The sequence below is a fragment of the Daucus carota genome, chromosome 4 (genome assembly GCF_001625215.2).
Source record: "Daucus carota subsp. sativus chromosome 4, DH1 v3.0, whole genome shotgun sequence".
NCBI lineage: Eukaryota > Viridiplantae > Streptophyta > Magnoliopsida > Apiales > Apiaceae > Daucus > Daucus carota.
The window spans coordinates 41,780,187-41,802,759 of record NC_030384.2 but is presented as its reverse complement, the minus strand read 5'-3'; the positions used below and the strand labels follow the sequence as shown (position 1 = coordinate 41,802,759).

The window sequence follows — 22,573 nt, the reverse complement described above, 5'->3', positions numbered from 1 at the left end:
TCTTCAAGTGACATTTGGGACCATTTTTCCAAAAAATGACATTGAGGTCCATTTAGCATAAAATAGTGAGTTTTAAAACCTTTTCTCATAATTTTTTCATATATAAAAGATAATATAAAGATTGTTCTTAATTATAATAATCACAAACCACGATCCACGAATTGCTATAAGTTCTGTTATAAGAGGTTATAAATGTAGATATTCTATACAGATTCTACTATATTAAGCTGGGTCCGAGTTCTCAACCTTATCTTATTTTGCTCAAAAAATTTCTTGCACGTCTCATAGAAACTGCTTCCATATACTTCGTTTAGCAAATATAAACACGGAGATGAGTGCACGAGCCCTTCAGCAATGCGATTACCTACCGCATTAAGATCTATTACTCGTTCACATACTAACAATGCATGCCACTAAGCCCTTCTACTTTTATGTTCAAGTTAGTTACAACTCTGCACAAAAAGAAGTGGAGACTAAATTTCAAAGAATAACGCAAGAAAAAGGTATAAAGCTTTTCTTACTTGACCATTATTTCCCTGAGATGACTTAATTTACAAGTAAAATAGTTGATATTTGTGTCCTATACTATACACGCGCAGCCGCAGTGGCAGAGGGAGGAAATAAAAAGTTAAGATAATTCGTATGTAAACCCCGTGGTATAATTTAAGTCAGCCAGACCACCCGAACCAGATTGTAGTTTTTATTCAGTTGACAGCCTATGATCTTGAGGGGATTAGATTATGGTTGTGATTCAGTTGACAGCCTATTGTCTTGTTTCTCAATGAGCACACATCTTGAAGGGGGGCCGAACATGCTCAAAAATACCTGCAATCAATGCAGAAGGGGTTAGTATCTGTTGGGCAGTAATACACATATGTATGGATGAAGAACTGGTATAAAGAGATGCAGAATATTCATGAAGATTAACGTCAGAGTCCAACAACAATGATACAGCTATGAATTGCTATTTCACTAGGCTACAAAGAATAAATACAGAAATCCCTGAAATGACACTCAATATGTATACACAAGAGACGAAATATGGTTTTTTTGAAAAGAAGAAGATCGCAAAGAAAATTTCTAAAGGATAGCTTACTGGCAAAAAGATTAGTCCATGCAAGAAGCCGAGGACAACCAGGGCTAAGTACATTTGGAAGTAATAGACCTGCAAAATCAGTTGAGAAATTAATATATAAAATATATAATATTTTTACTAGTAATAAACAATCTTGGGGCAGATCACATACCACAAAAATTTCAGTCCTTGAAAAACAGAGTACAATTACCCCAACCAACTTGGTCAGCGTTATGCCGCTGCAAAGGTGACACACGGTCAAAATAAATTTCTACCAGAAAGAAAAATTATATCCGACATTGACTACCTCTAGATTGCAACTCCAGAACATAATGGCTAAAGTCCATTATACAAATATAACAACACAAGTGTTTTTATTCAGAAAAAAAAAACACCACAAGTGTTATGCTCCATTTAAAATGAAACTCTGGCTTGAAGTATACCACAGGAACCTATAACTTTTAAGGTTAATTTCACAATAACGGGTCATTTTCCAATTGGATCAGCTGCATTTTGTTTTACTTAACGAGTTCAATAGCTAAATAATAAAGGAGTTTGGCTGAACAATATCTGTTTGACATTCTTGAATAATGTATCCCGGGAAAATTTATACCATTTTCTTGTTATTTACACAAATTCTGTGTCCTTTTCTTTTAATGTAAACAGTATGGTTACTTCAAATACCTCTACAAATATAATCACCATTTCTGAGATTTTGAATTTTATATATGATATATACTTGAATCAAATTATTTAGCCATTATATTTCAGTTCTATAATTTTACAACTTATATTAAAAACATTCATACAATAACCAAAAAAATTATAATAGGTAGACCACAACAAAATTGATATTCTTTCAAACTTATATGTCATCTATCATCACAAATAATGAAATTTATATTAATTTCAAGTATTTACCAATACTATATAAGTTGTTGAAAAAAAAATTTGTTGGATAACTAAGTTTATATTGTTCAAATAAATCCAGTAAAAAGATTTGCAAAAATATACTTTTCATTCAACATGTAGATTGAGCTGCAGAGTTTGCAGGATATCTCTCTTCTTTCAGATTTGCTTAGGGCTGGGCCTAACCATTTATATCTCTAATCTCTATTACAATTGTTTTTTAAAAATGAATATGTTTGATTACCAGATCTATGGTATAGGGTTGGTTGGTTTGTTTATGATGGAGTGTCTTCAGGGGAAGAGCCGCCCTTGGGACAGGGTGTGCTACTGCAACTAGAGCTGTATGGGACAGTTACTCTTATATTTACTCTGTTGTATTTTTTGACGCTTTGATTTTTAGAATAATCTTGTTCTAAGTAAAAATACGTAATCCAAATTTTAATTCACAAAAAAATTCATCACAGATAATTAATTTTACTATGCAGTCAAAGCATCTAAAGTTGCATGCCAAAAGTCAAAACGTCAATTAAAAAAACCAGAGGGACTACATGTATACTTTGCCATTTTTTTTTAAAATTTTTAATTTCTTTCATGTTTTGCTTAATTTCTCTGACATTCAATGCACTCTTTGAAAGGTGAATACACATTTACATTGTCACTTAACTTGCTACTTTAATCAATATAACATACTTCCTGCGGATATATATCAATAGTTTCTTCACAAATTAATCAAAACAAATGACATAAAACATATAAGCACGTAAACAAAAAGATTAATAAACGAAATTATTCACTTATTAGTAATTACTATCACCTAATATAACTTAAAAACCTTGTTATGATTTGAAGCAAGAGATACATTTAATGTTAAGTTTATTTTTTGCCCACCCTAAACTTGATTTCTAGCTCCGCCCCTGGGTGTCTTCACCCTAGGGTGCAGCATAAACTTTCCCCTTGCATTACCTTGTTTAATCTACAATATCTTATTAAGCATTATTATTAAAACATGCACTTGATAGGCGAGTATACCTGAAAACAGAAGCTCCCATTGTACCCAAAGCCGCGGCTGCACGTTGATTCCTATCTCCACTGGTCACCTGAATAGAGACACTTGAATATGTTATAATTATATATTTTTATCAACATCCATATTAGTGCAAAATGGAATTGATTCAAGGATATTGGTTGTATAGCACATAAAATCTCAGACGCTCTGAAGAAACATATTGCAGCTAAATGAAGATAGTTTGTCAGATAAATTATTTGATTTCTCTGTAACTTGTATAACTTAATACATTAATACTCTGCTTCTTCCAACCTGCTACCCAACAGTGGACTGACATGTTTAAATGATTCTTGCTACAAAATGGAATTGATTCAAGGATATTGGCAGTATAGCACATAAAATCTCAGACGCTCTGAAGAAACATATTGCAACTAAATGAAGATAGTTTGTCAGATAAATTATTTGATTTTTCTATAACTTGTATAAATTAATACATTAATACTCTGCTTCTTCCAACCTGCTACCCAACAGTGGACTGACATGTTTAAATGATTTATCTCTTTATCGTATTTGTTTGGGTCAGCACAACGTAGTCACAAAAACCTTAATCATCTGTGTTAACCCGAAGAAACCAAGTGACCAAAGAACAAAAGAAAAGACAAAAAACACACTAAGCTGAAAATTGCCTAGGAAACAACAAGAATACACAATTGGGATAAAGAGAGCAGGAAGCAGGTACCAGGAAAGCATGTGTAATATGCACACAGAACTCAACAGCAATACCCACTGCCATTACAAGATTAACAACAGAGACTGCGTTCAGTTGGATGTTCAAAATTGCCATGACGCCCTGTACCAAGTATCAGTGTCACAAAAAGCAGTAAATTTTTTGACTTAGATGTAATAACCATGAATTAAAGCATAAAGAGAGTCAGTATTTTTAATTTATGTGGTGTCTCAGGTATTTCAAAAAGGAAACATACCATGAGATCCACCACAATCATCGTCAACACAAGTATTATAATAGCTGAAGTCCAAAAGCTGCACACAGAAAATAAAACGAGCGAATAAATGCTAAAACATGTTTTCAACAAATCCACAATATTTGCGGGGTTGGTGTACGAACCTAAATGTGACAGCTAAGCAAACTATAAATACCGCACCTGTTGATGGATAAAAAAGAATGAGTCAGAATCTAGATGTGTGTGGTGGCATTAACCAACACCATTCCAGCTAATACAGTTGCACTACTATTAATCAAGAGTTGCGTACACCATAATTTAAATGTCAAGTAGTAAGATACGAACCAATAGCTAGTGCCAGATTTATTAAGGCTGTCTTCCATATATCAAGGTATTGCTCAAAAAACATATAGAACACGGAATATGGAAATAGCTCAATCTGCAGAAAACATAAGTCAGAAGAGTAAGCATGAAATCTAAATATGAATCTGAGAGAAAGGTTCAACTCATAATTACGAAATTCCGTACACACCATACAAGATAGAGATGAGGTTCTCTTATGTAGAGTATAAAACTCACCTTCAAAGAGTCAGATATCCTGGATGTAAATTTTCTTGCAGCCCTCAATGAGTTGACATAGTCAATCTAATATATGTAAACAAGAGGACCATATATAAGAATGGGGTAATAGAGATTAAGGTGATGATATAAACTTTTGACTGATTTATAACATAAATTTGCCTACTTGTTTGTTCAGCGGGGTATGGTATGTACGAAAAGCTGATGCTCGAATCACACCGACCTCATAATCTACCAACATATTGAAAATACACAATGATATTAAAGGCACAGAACAAATTAAAGGAACTACTATAAGAAACCTACATACCCTAAATGAAAGGTATAGAGCATTAGATATAGGTGCAGGCTCGCATACCTTTAAGTTCCACACTGGTAGTGTAGGCTCCATGACCACCTTTTGCACAGTCGGCAGAAGGAAGAGCATTGAGGAACCAGGGAAGCTTCTCTTTAAATTGTTTAGTAGATGGACGATCCTTTTGCAAGTCTGAATGACGGAAACACTGAATAATCCGGAATCAATTTCAACTCATTAGAAATAGAAGCTGACTGGCGCAAGTAAATTAGTAAGATCAAGCATATGTAAGCATTTACCGTGGTACAGTCATTGCAAAACCCGTTTGTGCTACAAGAGCCATCAGCTGATGAGCAGCAAGGTGGCTGAAAGGAAACACCATATAGTTTTAGATAATAGGTGAATGTGTCAGATATCAAACGTATAATGACAGTGAATAAAAGTAATGGACAATTGATTGTAGAAACCAAGATGCATTACACTGTAAGTACTAAAAATAATTAGATACTCCCTCCGTTTCAAATTACATGTCCACTTTCAAAAAATCACATAGTTTAAGAAAAGTGGATTGTGAGAAAAAAGAGGTGTATCAAGTCATTAATTGAGCCTAATATGTGGTATATGGTTGATCTTGGAAATATACATTTGAAATATGTGAAGGAGGGTTGATTTGGGAAATATAAATTTACATTGAAAGTTGAAGTGGACAAGTATTTTGAAACAATTTTTTTTTTTCTAAAGTGGACATGTATTTTGAAACGGAGTGAGTAATATTATCGTATACAAAAGATAACAGTGAGCTTTTTTATTAAACTACAGTTCTAACATCAAACTTGTGAAGAATGACTTTGTTAAGGGAATATCGCCTTTATTACAGTTGTTTATTCATAACCTGGTGATTTCATTCAACTCAAAAGTCTGTTGATCCTCAAAGATTTGTATGAAAACCCAATGAATTATGCCACATAATACAGTACATAATTGTTAATTTATAGGTGTTATGGCTAGTGGAAAATTTTCCACCACAAGCAGGTATGAGGTACCATAAGAATGCATAACTGACCTGATCATCAGGTGGACAATAACTTCCGTTTGTGAACTTCCGGCAGCAACCAAAAGCTTCCGGAGACATCCAAACAAGAAAGTCATCAAGCCACGAAGAAGCAGGCTTTGCTATGTAACTTGAATCCGGAACCAATGATGCTTTTGATATCTGCAAAACAGAAAATTTATATTTCTATTAGTCCAGCACTGCAGAGATGCATAGAAATAAGAAGTAACTATATGCAGACTTGGACAAGAGATACTCGTCTGAGTATCAAGATATTGAATAATAATAAAATTCTAAGAGGTACATATTTTAATGCCCATGATTATTATACTTTTTAACTTTTTTTTATTAAGACCATTCATATCATTTAGTATGTCTATTTGGTGGGTCTGTTACAAATTAATAAGAGATTGTGGACAAGCAAGCAAATTATTTATACTCCTCCATATTTGCAATATTAACAAGGTTCACCTAATTTTAAGACTTTATTCCACTAATAGGGAGACTTTATCACTTTACTAATGAGTAAAATATTGTTGGGTTGAAGTTTTTAATTTCATCATTCTGAAAAACCTTTGCTTTGTTTAGAAGTCATTTTTTATCATATAATAAACTGTTTTTCTATGAAGTTTTGATGAACTTGTCATAAATTGTATATTTGTTGTGGGCATACTAGCACATTCCGTATTTGTGAGAAGGTCATCCAATTGCTATTTCTTTTGCATAATATTTCTACCTACTGCCCTTCTCAAGAATAGCCGGAGAGGAACGCCTATGCCCTCTTAATACAACTCGTGGATCATCCTTAGTGATTCAAGTGGTTACCTGATTTCATATACATACCTTGATAAATAAGCTCAACTCCAACAACTCACTGATATATCAGTCGAACATTTTCTAATTTCACCTTTATACATAAAATAATCAATGCATCATTATGAACCTTTAAATGAATACACAAATACATTAAGCATGCATAGATCAATGGAAATAAAATCAATATCATGCATAACTTCTCAAATGAAGGTCTTAATTGTAACAGAAACTTAGCAGTAATACCTCATTTAGAAGAGAGTTGGAGTCACAGTTGCTGATGGAGCACAATCTATTGGTCTGGCTTGATTCTGAACTGTGGAATCAACATACTACCAGCATGACTTTTATATTTGTGGAAATATTTTACACAGCATAAATAAGAGCAGTAATAAATACTGTAAGCATGATACCTATAATTGTAGTTTTTTACAACAAAGTATAGTGGTGGGCCAATTCTGAGATACTCCGAAAGATCATCAAAATAGTGCTGCATAATTTGAAAAAATAAACACATCACCTTAACAAATGTCACATGAATTGATGTTCTATACAAAGAGAAGAGTGTGATAGCGTATAAACCTGAAGATATGAGTCTCTTGGTAGAACAATTTGTTGTTCCAAACCAGGTTCAATCCGTGTAGATAATGCCTTGTAGATTATAAGCAAAATAAACAAATAATAATAATCAGAAGATGAAATGGGCCCAATGGAGATATAAACATTCAAACTATTGGAACTCACAATACTAGCAAGCACAAGAGCTGCAAAAAGAGATATAACCACCAACTTAACTCCCCAAATACCCAGGATGGGTGCATGAACCTCCTAAAAAGGAAAATAAGGTGCAATGGTTAATTAATCCGATCCCAGAAACATGAGAATTTTATTGATCCAGGATTACAAGGTGAAAAGAATAGCAAAAAATAAAATTCTGGACAACAGTGCAGCCACTCATATTATGAGACAGTATATATATACACATGTTTAAATGACATTAACCTTTAAAAGGGTTAACGAACTGCATCAAAAAGTGCAGAATATATGAATAGTAGTAAACATCCAATCATACAATAAAGACAACAATGCAGAGAACTATTACCTTCATATAGCGAGCAAGTAATCCAGGTTTGCGTTGGTCACTTCCTACAATTTTTGTGAAGGAAATTACAAAACCAAAGGTGGTGGTAGGAAGCCTTGGATCATAAAAATGAAAGCAGAATATGGATATAGTTGAAATTTTTGTAAGTACCTTTATCAGAATCAGCATATGAACCAGAAGTTTTAACACAAGGAAAGCAATCAACCCTGTTATCTTCAGCTCTCAAAAAATCAAAAACAATCAAAGCAACAAAAGCAGTAACCTGCAGAAGGAAGTCCAACAGAACAGCCAAAGCTGCAAAGAGCCATGTGAGCTTTCTGTTTTCAAACAAGACATAATACTATAATAGTGATGGCAAATCATTAGCAACAGGAGAACTATTTGTACCAGGGTGTTTAGGGAAGTAAGAGAAACCTTCTAACCTGCAAACATGGAAAACACGCGGCATGCAGGCATTGGAATAAAACTGCCAACTGCAAATGCCAAAACCTCAGACAAACTAGCTAGTGTTATGGATGGTCCAACTTCTACGAGTGCGCTACTTATACGCCCTTCCAAAGGTAACTCCAACTGCTGTCTTTTAACAGCATGTACCAGTATACACATGTTATCTACCCCAACCTAAGAACAATAATATATCTTTAAACAGGACTGCAACAGAAAGTGTTAAATAAACTTGCTTGATATATGCCAAGACTTAAAACAAAATCAATATGAAGTCTATTTCTCTTGCACTGTAAATTATTTTTTCTGTTATATAGATGAGAGTTCCGTTGAAAATTCTAAAACTTGTGTAAGCTGTAGATTCCAATTGTGCCACCACAATAGCAGTTACCAAATTTCTTCCACAATATATGCTCTTTAAACTATTTATATACTGAAAATGTTATCCACTACAGCAATTAACAAATTACTTCCAAAATATATGCTCTTCGAACTATACAGTGCTTCCTTCTGCTCTATCAGTCCCACTTCTTTTGCAACTTAATATACCGTTCCAAACAAGTACTCGACTTCTTTTGCAACTTTATATACTGTATATACTTCTACTCAGGGGCTAAGCCACCTCCTGAAATATGCTGAAGTAGTATAGGAGATATACACTACCTATGTATTATAGATGAAGTCTCTTGTTTTATCATTTTATTAAAGCAGATGATGTACAAGTTCGAGTTGCTCTCATCTAATATGTCCAATTCTCTTTTTTTTATATCCTAATATACCTAGTTTTCATTATGCTACATGAATTATTATTATTTAAGATGTTAATCTGTTCAATAAAAATCTATGACATATTCTATGATTATAGCGCGCGCACACAGATATTATTATTTGTCAAATTTTACTTGCTATACTTTTTTACAAGAAATTTTTTATGTCCATTAGATTTTTATTCTTAATGTAGTTATAATATAGCCCACCCTCACCTTATGGTCTAGCATCGCCGCCACTGCTTATACCCAACAACTTTTATTATATTAACATAATGCTTTCTATTTCAATACTTAAAATTACTCACTCGGGAGTAAATTACAACACCGTAACAGATTATAGAAAGTGGTGGTCTTACAGCCAATACAAGAAAAGGTATGACTTCCATGATGATAAGTGTGGATTTTACTCCAATCGCACTAAAGAACCCAACTGAGCCAAGGACAGATAGCATCACCAGTATAACCCCTGAAAAACCAAGCAAGACCTGGAACATGAGCCATATGATTAGAAGGATATCGAAGCAGCACTCATGCTTTAAATGAGCTAAAGTACAAAAACTACAATATAATATTAGTTGAAACAAATTCAAGAAGATCAAACGTTAAATTTATTAATAACAATAATATGCAGAAACACGAGATGTTAAACCAATTCTAAAAGGTCCACTAGCAGGTTTTGATATAATTATCTCTTTGTTATTCTAGGTTTTACACTTTTATAAAAAAAGGTTTTAAATTTAGCTATGTCCTTCCAAGTGAGAGAGGTTCCACGAGGAAAGTCACAAACCACAATAGAGATAACTTGTCGGCCTCTAATTAAAAAACAATTGTAACATAAATGTTTGTTCAGAAAGTACGAAAACATTCTTGACACCTTTCTACATAGCCTACTTTTATTCCAGATATAACCTGCATCACCTTGTAAGTTAAATAACTCAAATTTGATTTGAATGGACAGAATGTCTACTATAATATTATTGAAAACTGTAGATCATTACATTAAACTGTTGTAGATAGGAAACATACCTTGGATGAAACATAAAAAGACGTAAAACTTGGAGTATCACCGAGAGTCAAGGATATGTAAGCAAACATCACAAGATAGCTTATCTGCAATGCATGAAGCAGCAAAATACAAAGATAGAAATTAGAATCTACATTTATTAGATTGAAAGGAATCTATGGTCTGTACTCATAGAGGGAGGGAGGGAGGGAGGGGAAGGGGAGGGAGGGAGGGAGGGAGGGAGAGAGAGAGAGAGACCAGAATAGTTATAGCATCTGCAGTACTCTCTCTTTTCAACTCCTCTTCAATAGAACTTTCTGATGAAAATGAAATTGTCAAGTTCTTGGATTGCACCATTGGCAAAAGCTCATCCTGCAATAAATCCTCTGGTCACCATGAGTGTGGTCTAGGGAGTGGGGGAAGAGGCACTCGGGGAGACAATTTAATTAAGAATGCAAAGAACATATACCAGATAGCTTAGCAACTGTATCAGCAGACTTTATATACCAAACACATTTTACGGAATTTTTTCTTTCCAAAAACATTGCATAACATATATATATATGGTTTTCTGTGCAACTGTGCATGCAGAATGAAAGAACAAGAAGAAATCCACTAGATACTGCATAAAGCATATTACATTACAAGTACATAGAGCATGCATTAGTTAAAAAATACAATACAGATTTGAGAAGTGCAAACCTTAATTAACTGAATGAAAGCCTTTTCCCAAGCTATGGCTTTTTTGGTTTCATTGCCCTTTTTATCAACCGCATTGTTTACAGGATAGGTAACTATAAATGCAGAAGCCTGCACTTACAATATAATGATAAGATTAATTTTCCAGCTTGACGGTATTTCTGATGTCAAGAGATAGAAATTACCTCAGTATAATTATTTCCAGAGAAACCCCCTAATGCAGTGCTCGGATCAAGTGGAGCTTTAAAGGCACTCCTACAGTTATCGGCTGACGAATATTGCTTTAAAACAATTAAACAAGCAATGTCAATAGGCATCTAGAAAATGTTCACAACTTTTACTTGCTTTTTTTAATCTCGGAATGTGGTATTAATGAACAATCAAATCAATAGAAAGGTAGATTATGCAACCTAAGAGTAAACTACCAAAAGCAGCATAAAAAAACAAATAGAAATACCATTTAGTAATGCTATCCTAAAATATTTGACATTTTTGACTTAACTACGTGACAGATAGTTTCCAACTCTTAATACTAGTCCGCACTCCGCAGTAATCGAGGAATACAATGTGTATACACACACACACACACACACACACACACATACATGCATATTCGATCCTACAACAGTTCTTTATGGATTTCGGAAATTAATCACCAGCAAACAAGTATCCCATCTTATTATTCACTAATAAGAAATAGTGTCATAAATATTAAAATATTGAATTTCATTTATAAAGGCGGATAATCCAGAATAACATGCAAACTGTTCTCTGATTTGAGCATTAACACTGCATAAAAAGATGCATGACCTTGAGCTTTTTGTATTGTAAAACTGTGCTCAAGTGAAACTAACTAAAGAAATTTGAATCGGCAGATTGTAGTCTGGTACACTTGCATTGTACACTGGCTTCTTCCAGGGTATAAATAGTATTTGTTATCTTTTTATTGTATTCTAAATCTAAATTTTTATTTTAAACTTTTATATTAAAGGTGAGTTTATATCAAAGTAGTATGTGAGTTTATATGAGAAAGCGTTTTTAAAACCAATAGGCTCATCAAGATAAGTTCTGAGATCAAGTAGGCGTATAAATGCATTTAAATTTAAAAAGTTATAGGTATTTTAGTTAGAATAGGTTTTAAATAAGCCTGCCAAAAAAAAGTTTTTGATGATTAGACCCATTAAAATAGGTTTTAAATAAGTAGGCCCTAGGGATGTGTTTATATTAGAATACTTAAATTTATTTTAGTTAAAAACTCTTTTTCAGAAAAAATATGCCAATTTTAATATGTTTTATGAAATCTGATTATGGGTGGTCAATGGTGGTGGTAGGAGGTCGGTGGTGGTGGCAAGTGGTGGAAGGAGGTATGTACTGGTGGCATTTTCGGCTAATGGTGGTTGTTTGTGGCGGTGGCAGGAGGCTAGAGGGAAAGATAGTGGTGATAATACAGTGTGTGAGTATATATGTATGCATCATATGTTTGTATCTGAGTGAACAGTTGTATACACAATTGTGATAGCTATTATACCGAGAAAGATTGCTAAGTGTGATGGTTACATCTGTACTATAAGTTACAAAGAAATCCATGCGATTACTAAGCAATTGCAAGATTACAGAGATGTGTAACTGAAACCACCAATTTTTAGTTACCAAATGATACCTGAAAACAGTATTCTAAATGCCCAATCTGCCCATAGTTGTCATAGTTTAATGGATCCATTTTGAAATACTACAAAATAAAGGAGAAAACATATCAGTTCTGAACAGGAAAAAGGAAAATCACAAACATATTGCAAGAAGAATAATGTGCCCATTTATGTATCATATGTACAGCAGGTCTGAGAGGGTTGCATAAAAAGCAAGTAAAAAACAATTAAAGAGCTCTAAGTTAGGGGATGATATTGAACACCAGTAGAAAACAAAGAAGACTGCTTAGAACACAAGAAAACAAAGAAGGCTGCTTAGAACACAATGACATATCTTTACAATTCAAACCTGGGACAGAGTGAAAGAAGCGAAACTATTCTTGTCATTTATCAGTCCTTCACCCAGGAGTCAAAGTAGTGGATCATTTAGATGTGTCTTACCGTCGAATGCGTATAGAAGACATGAACCCGAGACGTATCTATGCAGATTGATTATGTTCTAATAATATATTATTTAAAAGCTTATTAGATTATTATGCCTCACTCTACTAGAACTAATTTAGACAAACAGGTAAAATCAAAACTAATCTCAAGTTCTCAACTCCAAAGTGAAACACTGGCTCTTTTCATATAAATTTTTATTTAGCAAAAGCATTTACCTCTTTGCACAATCTTAATGATGGAAATATCAAGATTAATATAAAAGGCTTACAAAATCATATGCATGTAAAATTTAGCATTTACAGTGTCTCCTTGGTGATGTATTCTTCATTTAGTCCTCTTTCAAACATAGTTTAAGAACATAACTTTTCATCCAAAAACCATACTACGAATGTATATGTATACACATATACCTTGACACAGCTGTATAAATAACCATTTTGCACAATTGTATGAACTTCAAAGCATCAATTAATCTTTTTACACATTCATTTATCAGGAATTTCACAACATTATTTGGTTCGTCTTCATTACCAACTCTTTTTTTTAATAGCGGCCATATATAATCAATGTAGCCAATATTACTCTTGTAGTGCAGGTCATGCGAGATTCATACCTGCAGCACACTTTGAGTTGCACAATCCTGGCCTAACGGCTTCAAGCATATGTCAGTTAGGGATATTAGTAAGCCAGAATAATTTGCTTGGATTGCATCAACCTATAAAAATCATAAAATAGATCAAGTAATTTTAAGAATGACAATAATTAGAAATGAAAAGGCAAGATATAACAAGTATAGCTGCAACAGATGAAGTGGAATCACCATAGATGACATTTACAGAAGGAGATTTACTCCTTATGTCTGAGACCTATAATCCTATATAATTACCATTCATAAAGTAGAGAACAGATACAAACCTTCTTCTGTATTTCAAAAAGTAACTTGATGTTATTTTCAGTTACAATTTTTGGAGATTTCCCATGCTCTGGATCCGGTTTTGTTGCAATTATTAGCTGCAAAAGAAAACAATAATGTGAAACAGAAAAAGCAATAAAGAATTTGTACTTTGTAGAGTCCTGAAAATCTTTCTAATCTGTTATGCTCACCAGCTAATGCCAACATCAATGAGCAGGTCCAGAATTTTAAGAAAAAGAAGAAAAAGAATACAAGAATCACTCATATAAAAACAAAGACAGTTGTTACTCATTTATGTACTTATTAAGAACGATACATATAGAGTCAACAAAGATATATAATCTTACGAACAGAATTAGAGTGATTTAGTTTTTTATGCAAGGTAATAGCACCAAATAGAAGTAGTTGGAGATTATAATCTGCTAGGGACTGAAAAACCAAGAGTAAGCTCTAGAAGTCAAAGTGCGAGATTCTTGACATAGTCGTTGCAACGGTTACAACTTACGGCCAGAGTTTAAGTCCCTAATCCAGTTTATTGATTTCAACTTCTACATTGAATAATATGAACATAGTTCCAACTCTTATCCATCCCAGATAGAAATGTCACAGAAATAGTTGAGAGAACGCTAAACAAACTTGACTAAGACAATACACAATCAAATTAAGGACCGGGCATGACAAATTATGAAGTCAAGAAGTATAAACATTATTAAACAACAATTTGTGGTCTGATTTGCAATATTATCTAATATAGAATTCTTGGTTATGTGACTTTACAATTGAAGCCCTACAGTGGGAAAAAGTTTTAGGTGAATAACATGAAGCTAAAAAGTATGATACACACACACACACACACACACATGTCTGTGACGGTCAAACCTGCTCGATTCTGTAGAAAGGTGCTAGGTGACTATCAAAGAAGTCTTTTTCTTGCAAAGCTCTACTCTGGTGTCCCACCCAAAGCTGGAAAAAACGACTGGAAGTTAGTGAACTGATAGTTGGACTCATTACACTAAATAACGAGATAATAATGAACAAAAAAGAGCTTTATGTTAAGATGTATGTGATACCTTCTCAGGCCGTGTCTCGACTTCAAAACGGATTAAGCCTAAACATAAAACTAGAACGACGACCAATGATGAACACAAGACAAATAATGGATTTCTAGCAACCCATGTTCCATATCTCCTGGTGTTATAGGTATACACACGGCCATGTTACAATATGTTAGAATATATTCGTTCGCATAATAACTCATTAATGTCGTAGCCAAGAACCTGTAAAATTTTGACATATATCCTTGGACAATTGAAAGTCGGACACCATTTCTGATTTGGGGGGCATCCTCAAGCATCTGATTGTTTTTATACCAAAAAAAAAACAGCTTTGATCAAGAAACATCAATAGAACTTTAAAGAAACAAGACACATTTAGCTAGCATAGTAAGCAAATAAATCGTCATAAAAATGCAGTAAATATGTTTCAAACTAGTAGGTACACGATATATAAGTTGTATTGACCCCCTCCGCCCACCCCCACCCCCCAGCCCTCCTTCACTCCTTGAGGTCTGAAAAAAAATGCCTTCATAGGGGTGACAAGAGTAAGCAAGTAACAACAAAATGTAGCACTGAAAGCATATATCTACGAAAATCTGCATGCACCTGCATTGGAACATTTTCATCTTTTTGCCTGTTGACGTGATGAAGTACACCAACATCAGTGACATTCACCAAAGGTTTCGTTCTAGAAACTGGGCTCTTTCCCTTTTTTTTATGGAATAAACCCCATCCTAGAAACAGAGAAACCAATAAGATATAGAGGATTGCTAGAGCAAATTCAATACATCTTGCCTGCAATCATCAACCAAATAATTAAGATGAATAAATAATAGCACAAATACCATAGTTAAGTAATAAAACCAAATTGGCAGTAAATAAGGATTCAGAGGACATAGTGGAATTGAGCAGATTATGCTAGTAGATCATTAAGGTACACACTGATGTACAAATGGGAACTCCGAACACAAGCTACCAATAAATATCTGAAGTTGTAGTCCTATACGACCTTAAGGGAGCCAATTCTCACTGAACAAGACTCCTTTTCCTTGGATGATATTGGAGCTGACATGGAGCAGACAGTGGACGATTCGCAATCACCACAAGAACAGCCCAGTGAGGTGTCACTACATGTATAAGTAGTAACATTCATAAGTTCCATTGCAGATGACTCATCAACAGCTGAGCGGAAATTGATTGCATATGGGGATCCTGGCGCATTTAGATTTGCTTTTCTTCCAAGAAAAGCATACAACTCTGCCAAAATAATATAAAAATTAGCACACTAAACAGATTAGGCTCCCAGTACTTGTGATTAGTTCTTTTCAGAAGATCTAACAGAACAAAGAAATATCATGTGTACATTACGCTGTACCTTTAATATAACTATTTAGAAACGCGAGCTTATATTCTTTACATGTTTATTGCCCCAAAACCTCATCTTTGGTAGATCCCTATATTCCTATATTTTAAGAACACCGCGAGGGAGAATTGAACTCTAGCAGCTTACAACACTGGGAAACTCCCCGACTCTCATGTCATTATCAACTTATGTATATGTAGGAATTAATTTACATAAATACCTTTAAAGTTTTTAGCACCAGCACCAATAAAGTCCATAGCTAGTGTATTCATGGAACCAAACTTCACATCCTTGCAGGATTCGAACAACCCTTTGCCAAAAGCATCATCTACATAAAAATCTATCCCATCCACAGTAGAATTGTTCTTAACCTAAATCAAATATTAAAAGCAAGAGAAAAATTAGTTTGCTATGTAAAGCAACCGTTTCATGTGTATGCTGACTGCACAGCCCATTTTGTTTAACCAGCAAGATGTTCTGGAAACTAACCTAATAAATCTGGCCCTCTAAATACAACTTAGCTAATTAAGACATAGATAACTTCACAAGGACAAATTCTCATCATATATCGATTAAATTTAGAGAAAATTGTAAAAGTGCATTGTGAACAACAAGCCTATTTGACAAAGACCTCTGGGAACATGTTCCGATCAAGTTCCACTAGTGTCAGTAAATGTACTTAATGTACCAAAATGCTGACATGGTAAACATTTGGCAAAAACAAGATTTTGTGAATATATGTACATAAAGATAGATAGAACAGCAACGTATGGCATAAACAGATGTAACACTATAACATTGTAAAAACATTTTTAAGAAATCAATCAAATACTTGAGGTAATTAGTGGATGTCACAAACATATGTCCAACGATGCTAAGAATGAAAGAGAATGATCAGCGGAATATATTTTAGAGTAATGTGCAACTACGAAATGTTGCTCATGTAAATTTAGAATTCCATGATGGTGGGCGAAACATTTTTCTCTTATGTGTACAATTATAAGTTTCTTCTCACATGGACAGCAGCGAACTCATCTATCCTAGTTACGCTGATTTGCTGTAGTCCAAATATCTCACTTTTCTGTTTGATGACTTCAATCTACATGTGTTTTTCTCAATGTATTCTTCATCTTCATACTAAATTTGAAGGTGAACAAAATCTTTGTATAATATAAGTGAATCTCGTTTAATTAGAGAAATTGAGTAAAGGGGTGTTCTTTCATCAACATGCTAAGGTAGCATCTACAAGTAAAAAGTTTATTTTTTGGTGGAAAGCACAGTGATTTCTTTTATCCTGGTTGAACTGGTTTTCTATGGTTCAAATAAATCATTCTCTTTCTCTTTTTGATGACTGCATAATGAATCCAGTCTTCATCTTCAGATTATATATGAAGATAAATAAGAAGTTTATATTATAGAATTGTATATCTTAATAAATCATCAAAGTGGAATGAAGAGACGTTCTTTCATCAACAGGATAAGGCATCTGGTTGACTTGAAGATTTCAGTTTTTCAATCAACCAGATTAAATATTTTTGTTAAGGACGCATATAAGACACATTCCTTTACCCAGATAGATTGATACATCAGTAAAAACAAAAGATAAGTACAGTTCTCGGACCTTGGATATAGAAGTCACGTTAATGAACAGACTCTGATTAGGAGAGCAAGTAAGCTCACAGAAAAGATTTAAAAAATTCCTTAGGCATGCTGGGCAACCTACAAGAAAGGGAACTGCCTGCAAGGAAGAAAACCTACTATTATAATTATAAAAAATAACATGTACAGAGCAGAGCACAAATGTAAGTTAACATGATATCACTTATGTTTACTTATGCAACGATGAATACCTTATCGCTTATAGTTCCTTCGAAGTGGGCTACCTACATTTATCGGCTCTCCTAATTACTAACTAGTAAACATATACGTAAGGTAGGTATTACTCAATTTCAACTAACAACTTGCATTTAAAAAAATTAATTGCCATATAAATTCTATAAATCTGATAGACTTAAAGAAATCCTAATAATCTGATGTTATCATTGATGTTGTTGGTAAATACGTGTGTACGCCAGGAACATCCCTAAATGACCAGTACTGAGACTAGCAGAACTGGAGGGCCAGATAAATGCTGTTTAAAACTGCTGTCATTAGATAACCAGCTGTATATGTGATATATATATCATCCTCTTGAGCACATAAATTTCTGCAAAAGTGAAGCCGCCTAAAAAAATTTAAACAAACAAATGGTTATCCTTAAGATTTGGAAGGACTAATGGGCCAAAATTCTCATAAGGGGCAGGGGTCTTCTTTAATCAAAACCCCATTTGCCTTCCAAAAAATCAATTTGTTTTGTCTATCGGACAGTAGATATGCCAGAGGTTAAATGGTGTGCTTAGTGAAGTCTATAACTGTTAAGAAGTTGTTGTAGACACTTAGGAAGAAACTTTAGTACCAGGTGCTAGAACATTCATACATGGCCTCTTTCAAAACGTTTTTAAGACAAAAGTATAACCGATGGACCTGATAAAATTGCTAACTATGACCGTGAAAATTTAAGAACCAGTGAATAATATGTACTTACTTGTTGAACTTGTGACCGCAAAGTATCAAATTGCTTCTCTGTGCAGCAGACATTTCCCGCAATTGTCGGACATAAACTTTGGATCTTTGAAGAAAATAGGTCACTGGGCTGGAATGCAAGACATGGGTGAAAGCTTAGGATATAACCACCCCCGAGAGTTTAAAGATCTAACTAAAACTATAAACAAACGGAGGGACAACGCTTTAAAAATTGAGCTGAACTTGAATTTTTTTGAAATGAGTCACGTTGAACCCATCTATTTAATCGAAAAAGGATACAGGCGACCCAGACATAATATTTTTGTGACCAACACATGTCAAGCCGAACTCAAGCTGTTCGTGGACAACGTATATATAATAATCAAGATAATAGAATATATTTTATATTTATAAATATTAGAAGTTCAAACTAAAGGAGCATAAAAGAGTCTAGCCAATTACAAATGAGCTTGAGCTTGTTTACTAATCAAGCACAATTTCAAAGCTCGAACTAAAAACTAGCCAAGACGAGCCTGCTCAAATGACCCAAGCTCGAGCTTGTTCAATTTGACAGTTCAGTTAGTTTACAACCCCATATGGGCAGCAAGATAGGCAAAGCTATAAACAAAGATATTCTAGTAGAGTGGGCCGCAAAAGCAACAAGTACCTGCACGGCTGGAGAACCAAAGGGACAGTTAAGTACTTTATCATCACTTCGCGCTCCACAAATATCATACATTGCGCAATAATTGACAGCGTGCCTTTGCCTGATATAAGAATATACAGCCAGGTAAGCTACGAATTTAAGTAGAAAACAGATTTGAAAGGGTAGTATTGTGCACAGTTGTTAACATGGAACTGTTTGAATTTAACATGGAACTGTTAAATTTTGAAAACTATTATATGCCATAGGAATCATAGTAATGGGATTCCTTTCAATGTAGTACATTAACGGTAGAGTATCCTCTTAGTATCTAGTTCTAACAGAGTGTTGTGCACACAGACAAACATGTCAGTAAGCCGAAAGGACTAATAGAAAATACTGTCTACGAGTATTTCTCACGAGGCAAACACATGATTCAGAGACACAAAACTTACCCTCCTGTGACATTGGAAGACGCAAGAATTCGTGCTTTAGGCCGCTCGGAATTTACTACAGATACAATAAAAATGACCTGCAATCAAAGTCACATGTTAATTGTAATATGTACGCAGTTAATCATGACCGGAAACAGTAATTGCCATCAAAAAGTTGCATAAACATAGAGAGCTTTTTTACTTGAGAATATAATCAGTAGGTACTCAATACTAAATTAAAACTTAAAAAAACAATACTGTATAATTCAAAAAAAAACTGTCAGCTCTTGTTCAATTTCTTAAAAAAGACAAATATGAAGTGTAGCAAACAAGTATAACCTGTACACAAACACGTTTCTGCTCGTAAAATTAAATTGCAGATGACAGTGACTTGCGCAACGTATAAAAATAAGAAATCAAAATAGCATAATTATCAAATAGTGCGATTTCACCAACACTTATGAAGTGTAGAAAGCTTATAAATAAATTGCTAATTTAAGAAACATTAAACCGACTCTGACTTGCAGTACACATCAAACACTTGCAACTAAATCAAATCATATCGAACACGAATAAAATAAATGTCGCCAGGACAACTAAACAAACATTCAACTCAAAATTTGACACATAACTGAATTACCACTACAATTTCATATAAAAATCAAATTAACAGTGAACATGAATTGCCAGTTAATCAACAATCTATTCGATCATAATTCATATATTCAAAAAAAAAACAAGAAGAAGAAGAAGAAGAAGCAATACAATTGAATCAAAGTATAATTAACTTGTACACTCCACAAAACAATTATATAAGTAATGATTCTCTCTGCACGCTCAAACATATACGTACAGATATGTCATATGTGTATGTAGAAGAGACTTGCCTGGAACAAACAAAGTGCAGCTGTGCGCAGGAGTGTTGAGAAGTTGATATGTATCGGCGACATTGCAGGAAAAATTTTTAAATTAAACGCCGGAGCGGCGAGATTTTTTTGCCTGAGAGAGATATGAGGAGAGAGACGCGTGATGTTACTGGCATTTATAGTTAGCCGACTGTCTCTGCAGTACACAGAAAAACAGGATACAGTGAGGATGAATTACGGTAATGCCCCTCACTTTCGGTTTAGAAGGATGATTAATTAGTGGGTGGGGACGTAATTAGGAGCTCCGCGTGTGGGGATTGTTACGTGATTAATTGGTTGGAGAGGGCCGTTTTGGTCATTGGGAGAGATTATTTTTTTTACCGTTGGAGATTTTAGGATTGTAAATATCGTGAAGGAATCACGCGGTGATTTAGTGCTTATTAGTTATTACGGTGGAGAGAATATGGAAGGAGTTTGTTGCGTTGAGGTTTCATCATTTTCTTTTGACAGCTAAAACTGGCATACAACGTGTTCATACATAGACTTACTATGTCTATTGTCTCGCGTTCCGTCGGAATCATTGTTTACGCGTATTTTGAGTTTTTATAAATTATATTTTAATAATAATTTTTTATTTTTGATAGGAGTTTTAATATCAAAATTTATTTAAAATAAATATTATATAATTATATAATTTTGTAAAGGGTCTTAAAAACGTGTCAAAATATGATATACACAAATATTATTTTTTTGACAGAAATAATATATATAGTTGAATGGGACAAAGAGAGAGTACTCCTTACGTATCTATTTATTTTTCTCTTTTAAGATGCCGGATTGTTCATAACATGAGACAAATTAGTGATTTACGTCAAATTTATTTATAAGACTGACTGTAATCATGAGTGATATTGTTGGATTCATTTTCATAAGTATTTTAATACGATGAAATTTTTATATTTAATATCAATATGAAATCAAAGATATCACCGATCTATGTATTGACAGATGTGATAAAACCAAATAGAAAAAGTATTAAAAAAAGGAGTGTTTATTATTTTATGACGTGTACAACCATATGTGCAATCACGGGTTTTCATAATTTTAGAATAATAAAGTTTAGTGGCTGTGTAATATAAACATAGAAATTAAGCGTGCGGAAATGATAGCGTCCTTATTCTACTAACCGAGACAACTACTAATAACTGGGTGATGTGATTTATAACTAGATTGGTTAAATATTTTACACGGAAATGCAATTTTTCTTTATGAGTTTCTTATATCCATGGGAACTAAAATAGTAATGTTTCGAGTGTTTCCCCAATTGAATAAATGCAAGTCTATAACACCAAACTAATTAAGATTGGATGATGATAATAACAGTGAAAGATTTTCTATATGGTGAAATTATAATTTAAAATTTTAGACTGTGCTCACATGAATAAAATTAAAATTTATATTACAAATATAAGTCGTTTAGGGAAAATTATAAAAAATTTATTATTTTATTCTAAACTTTTTGAATTAAAATCTAATTATTTTTTAAGTGTAAGTCTGTGACACCAAATTCATTAGAATTGGATGATGATAATAATAGCGAGAGTTTTGTGCAGTACAAAATCATAATTCAAGATTTTAGACCGTGTTAACTTAAATAAAATAGAACTTATATTATAAATATAGGGATGATTAGATAATATATATATATATATATATATATATATATATATATATATATCAATCGGAAATGCTTGTTCAACTTTTTTATGTTTTTTTACGATTTTCATCATAATAAAATATTCAAATACACATATTTCTGAAATCTAATTCACATATTAAAATTTCATTAGATCCAAATATATAGAAGTTGTATATTGAATATGTTTGTTTTTTTATCACATAAAATATTTAGAAAAAATATCAAATTCGTCGCTTGTTT

The 22,573-nt window shown here is 33.5% G+C and overlaps 1 protein-coding gene across 1 annotated transcript; it reads right to left on the bottom strand.

Annotated features, from left to right (window-relative positions):
* Window positions 1-488: 488 nt before the first annotated feature.
* LOC108218858 (uncharacterized) lies at window positions 489-20,813 on the bottom strand. The gene is made up of 39 exons (XM_017391995.2): window positions 20,656-20,813; window positions 19,790-19,866; window positions 19,359-19,458; window positions 18,714-18,821; window positions 17,751-17,867; window positions 16,350-16,500; window positions 15,776-16,023; window positions 15,373-15,561; window positions 14,989-15,065; window positions 14,782-14,899; window positions 14,591-14,674; window positions 13,714-13,809; window positions 13,412-13,513; window positions 12,369-12,437; window positions 10,894-10,989; window positions 10,712-10,819; window positions 10,268-10,381; window positions 10,033-10,116; window positions 9,363-9,491; window positions 8,215-8,413; window positions 7,943-8,086; window positions 7,793-7,836; window positions 7,435-7,518; window positions 7,273-7,341; window positions 7,104-7,180; window positions 6,937-7,006; window positions 5,890-6,039; window positions 5,126-5,191; window positions 4,890-5,034; window positions 4,698-4,762; window positions 4,532-4,597; window positions 4,298-4,391; window positions 4,117-4,153; window positions 3,974-4,031; window positions 3,730-3,840; window positions 3,014-3,081; window positions 1,248-1,314; window positions 1,097-1,165; window positions 489-825 (listed from the first exon to the last, which is right to left on the bottom strand). The coding sequence occupies exons 1-39, from the start codon at window positions 20,716-20,718 to the stop codon at window positions 739-741; spliced, it is 3,900 nt and encodes a 1,299-aa protein (XP_017247484.2). The 5' UTR covers window positions 20,719-20,813; the 3' UTR covers window positions 489-738.
* Window positions 20,814-22,573: the final 1,760 nt, after the last annotated feature.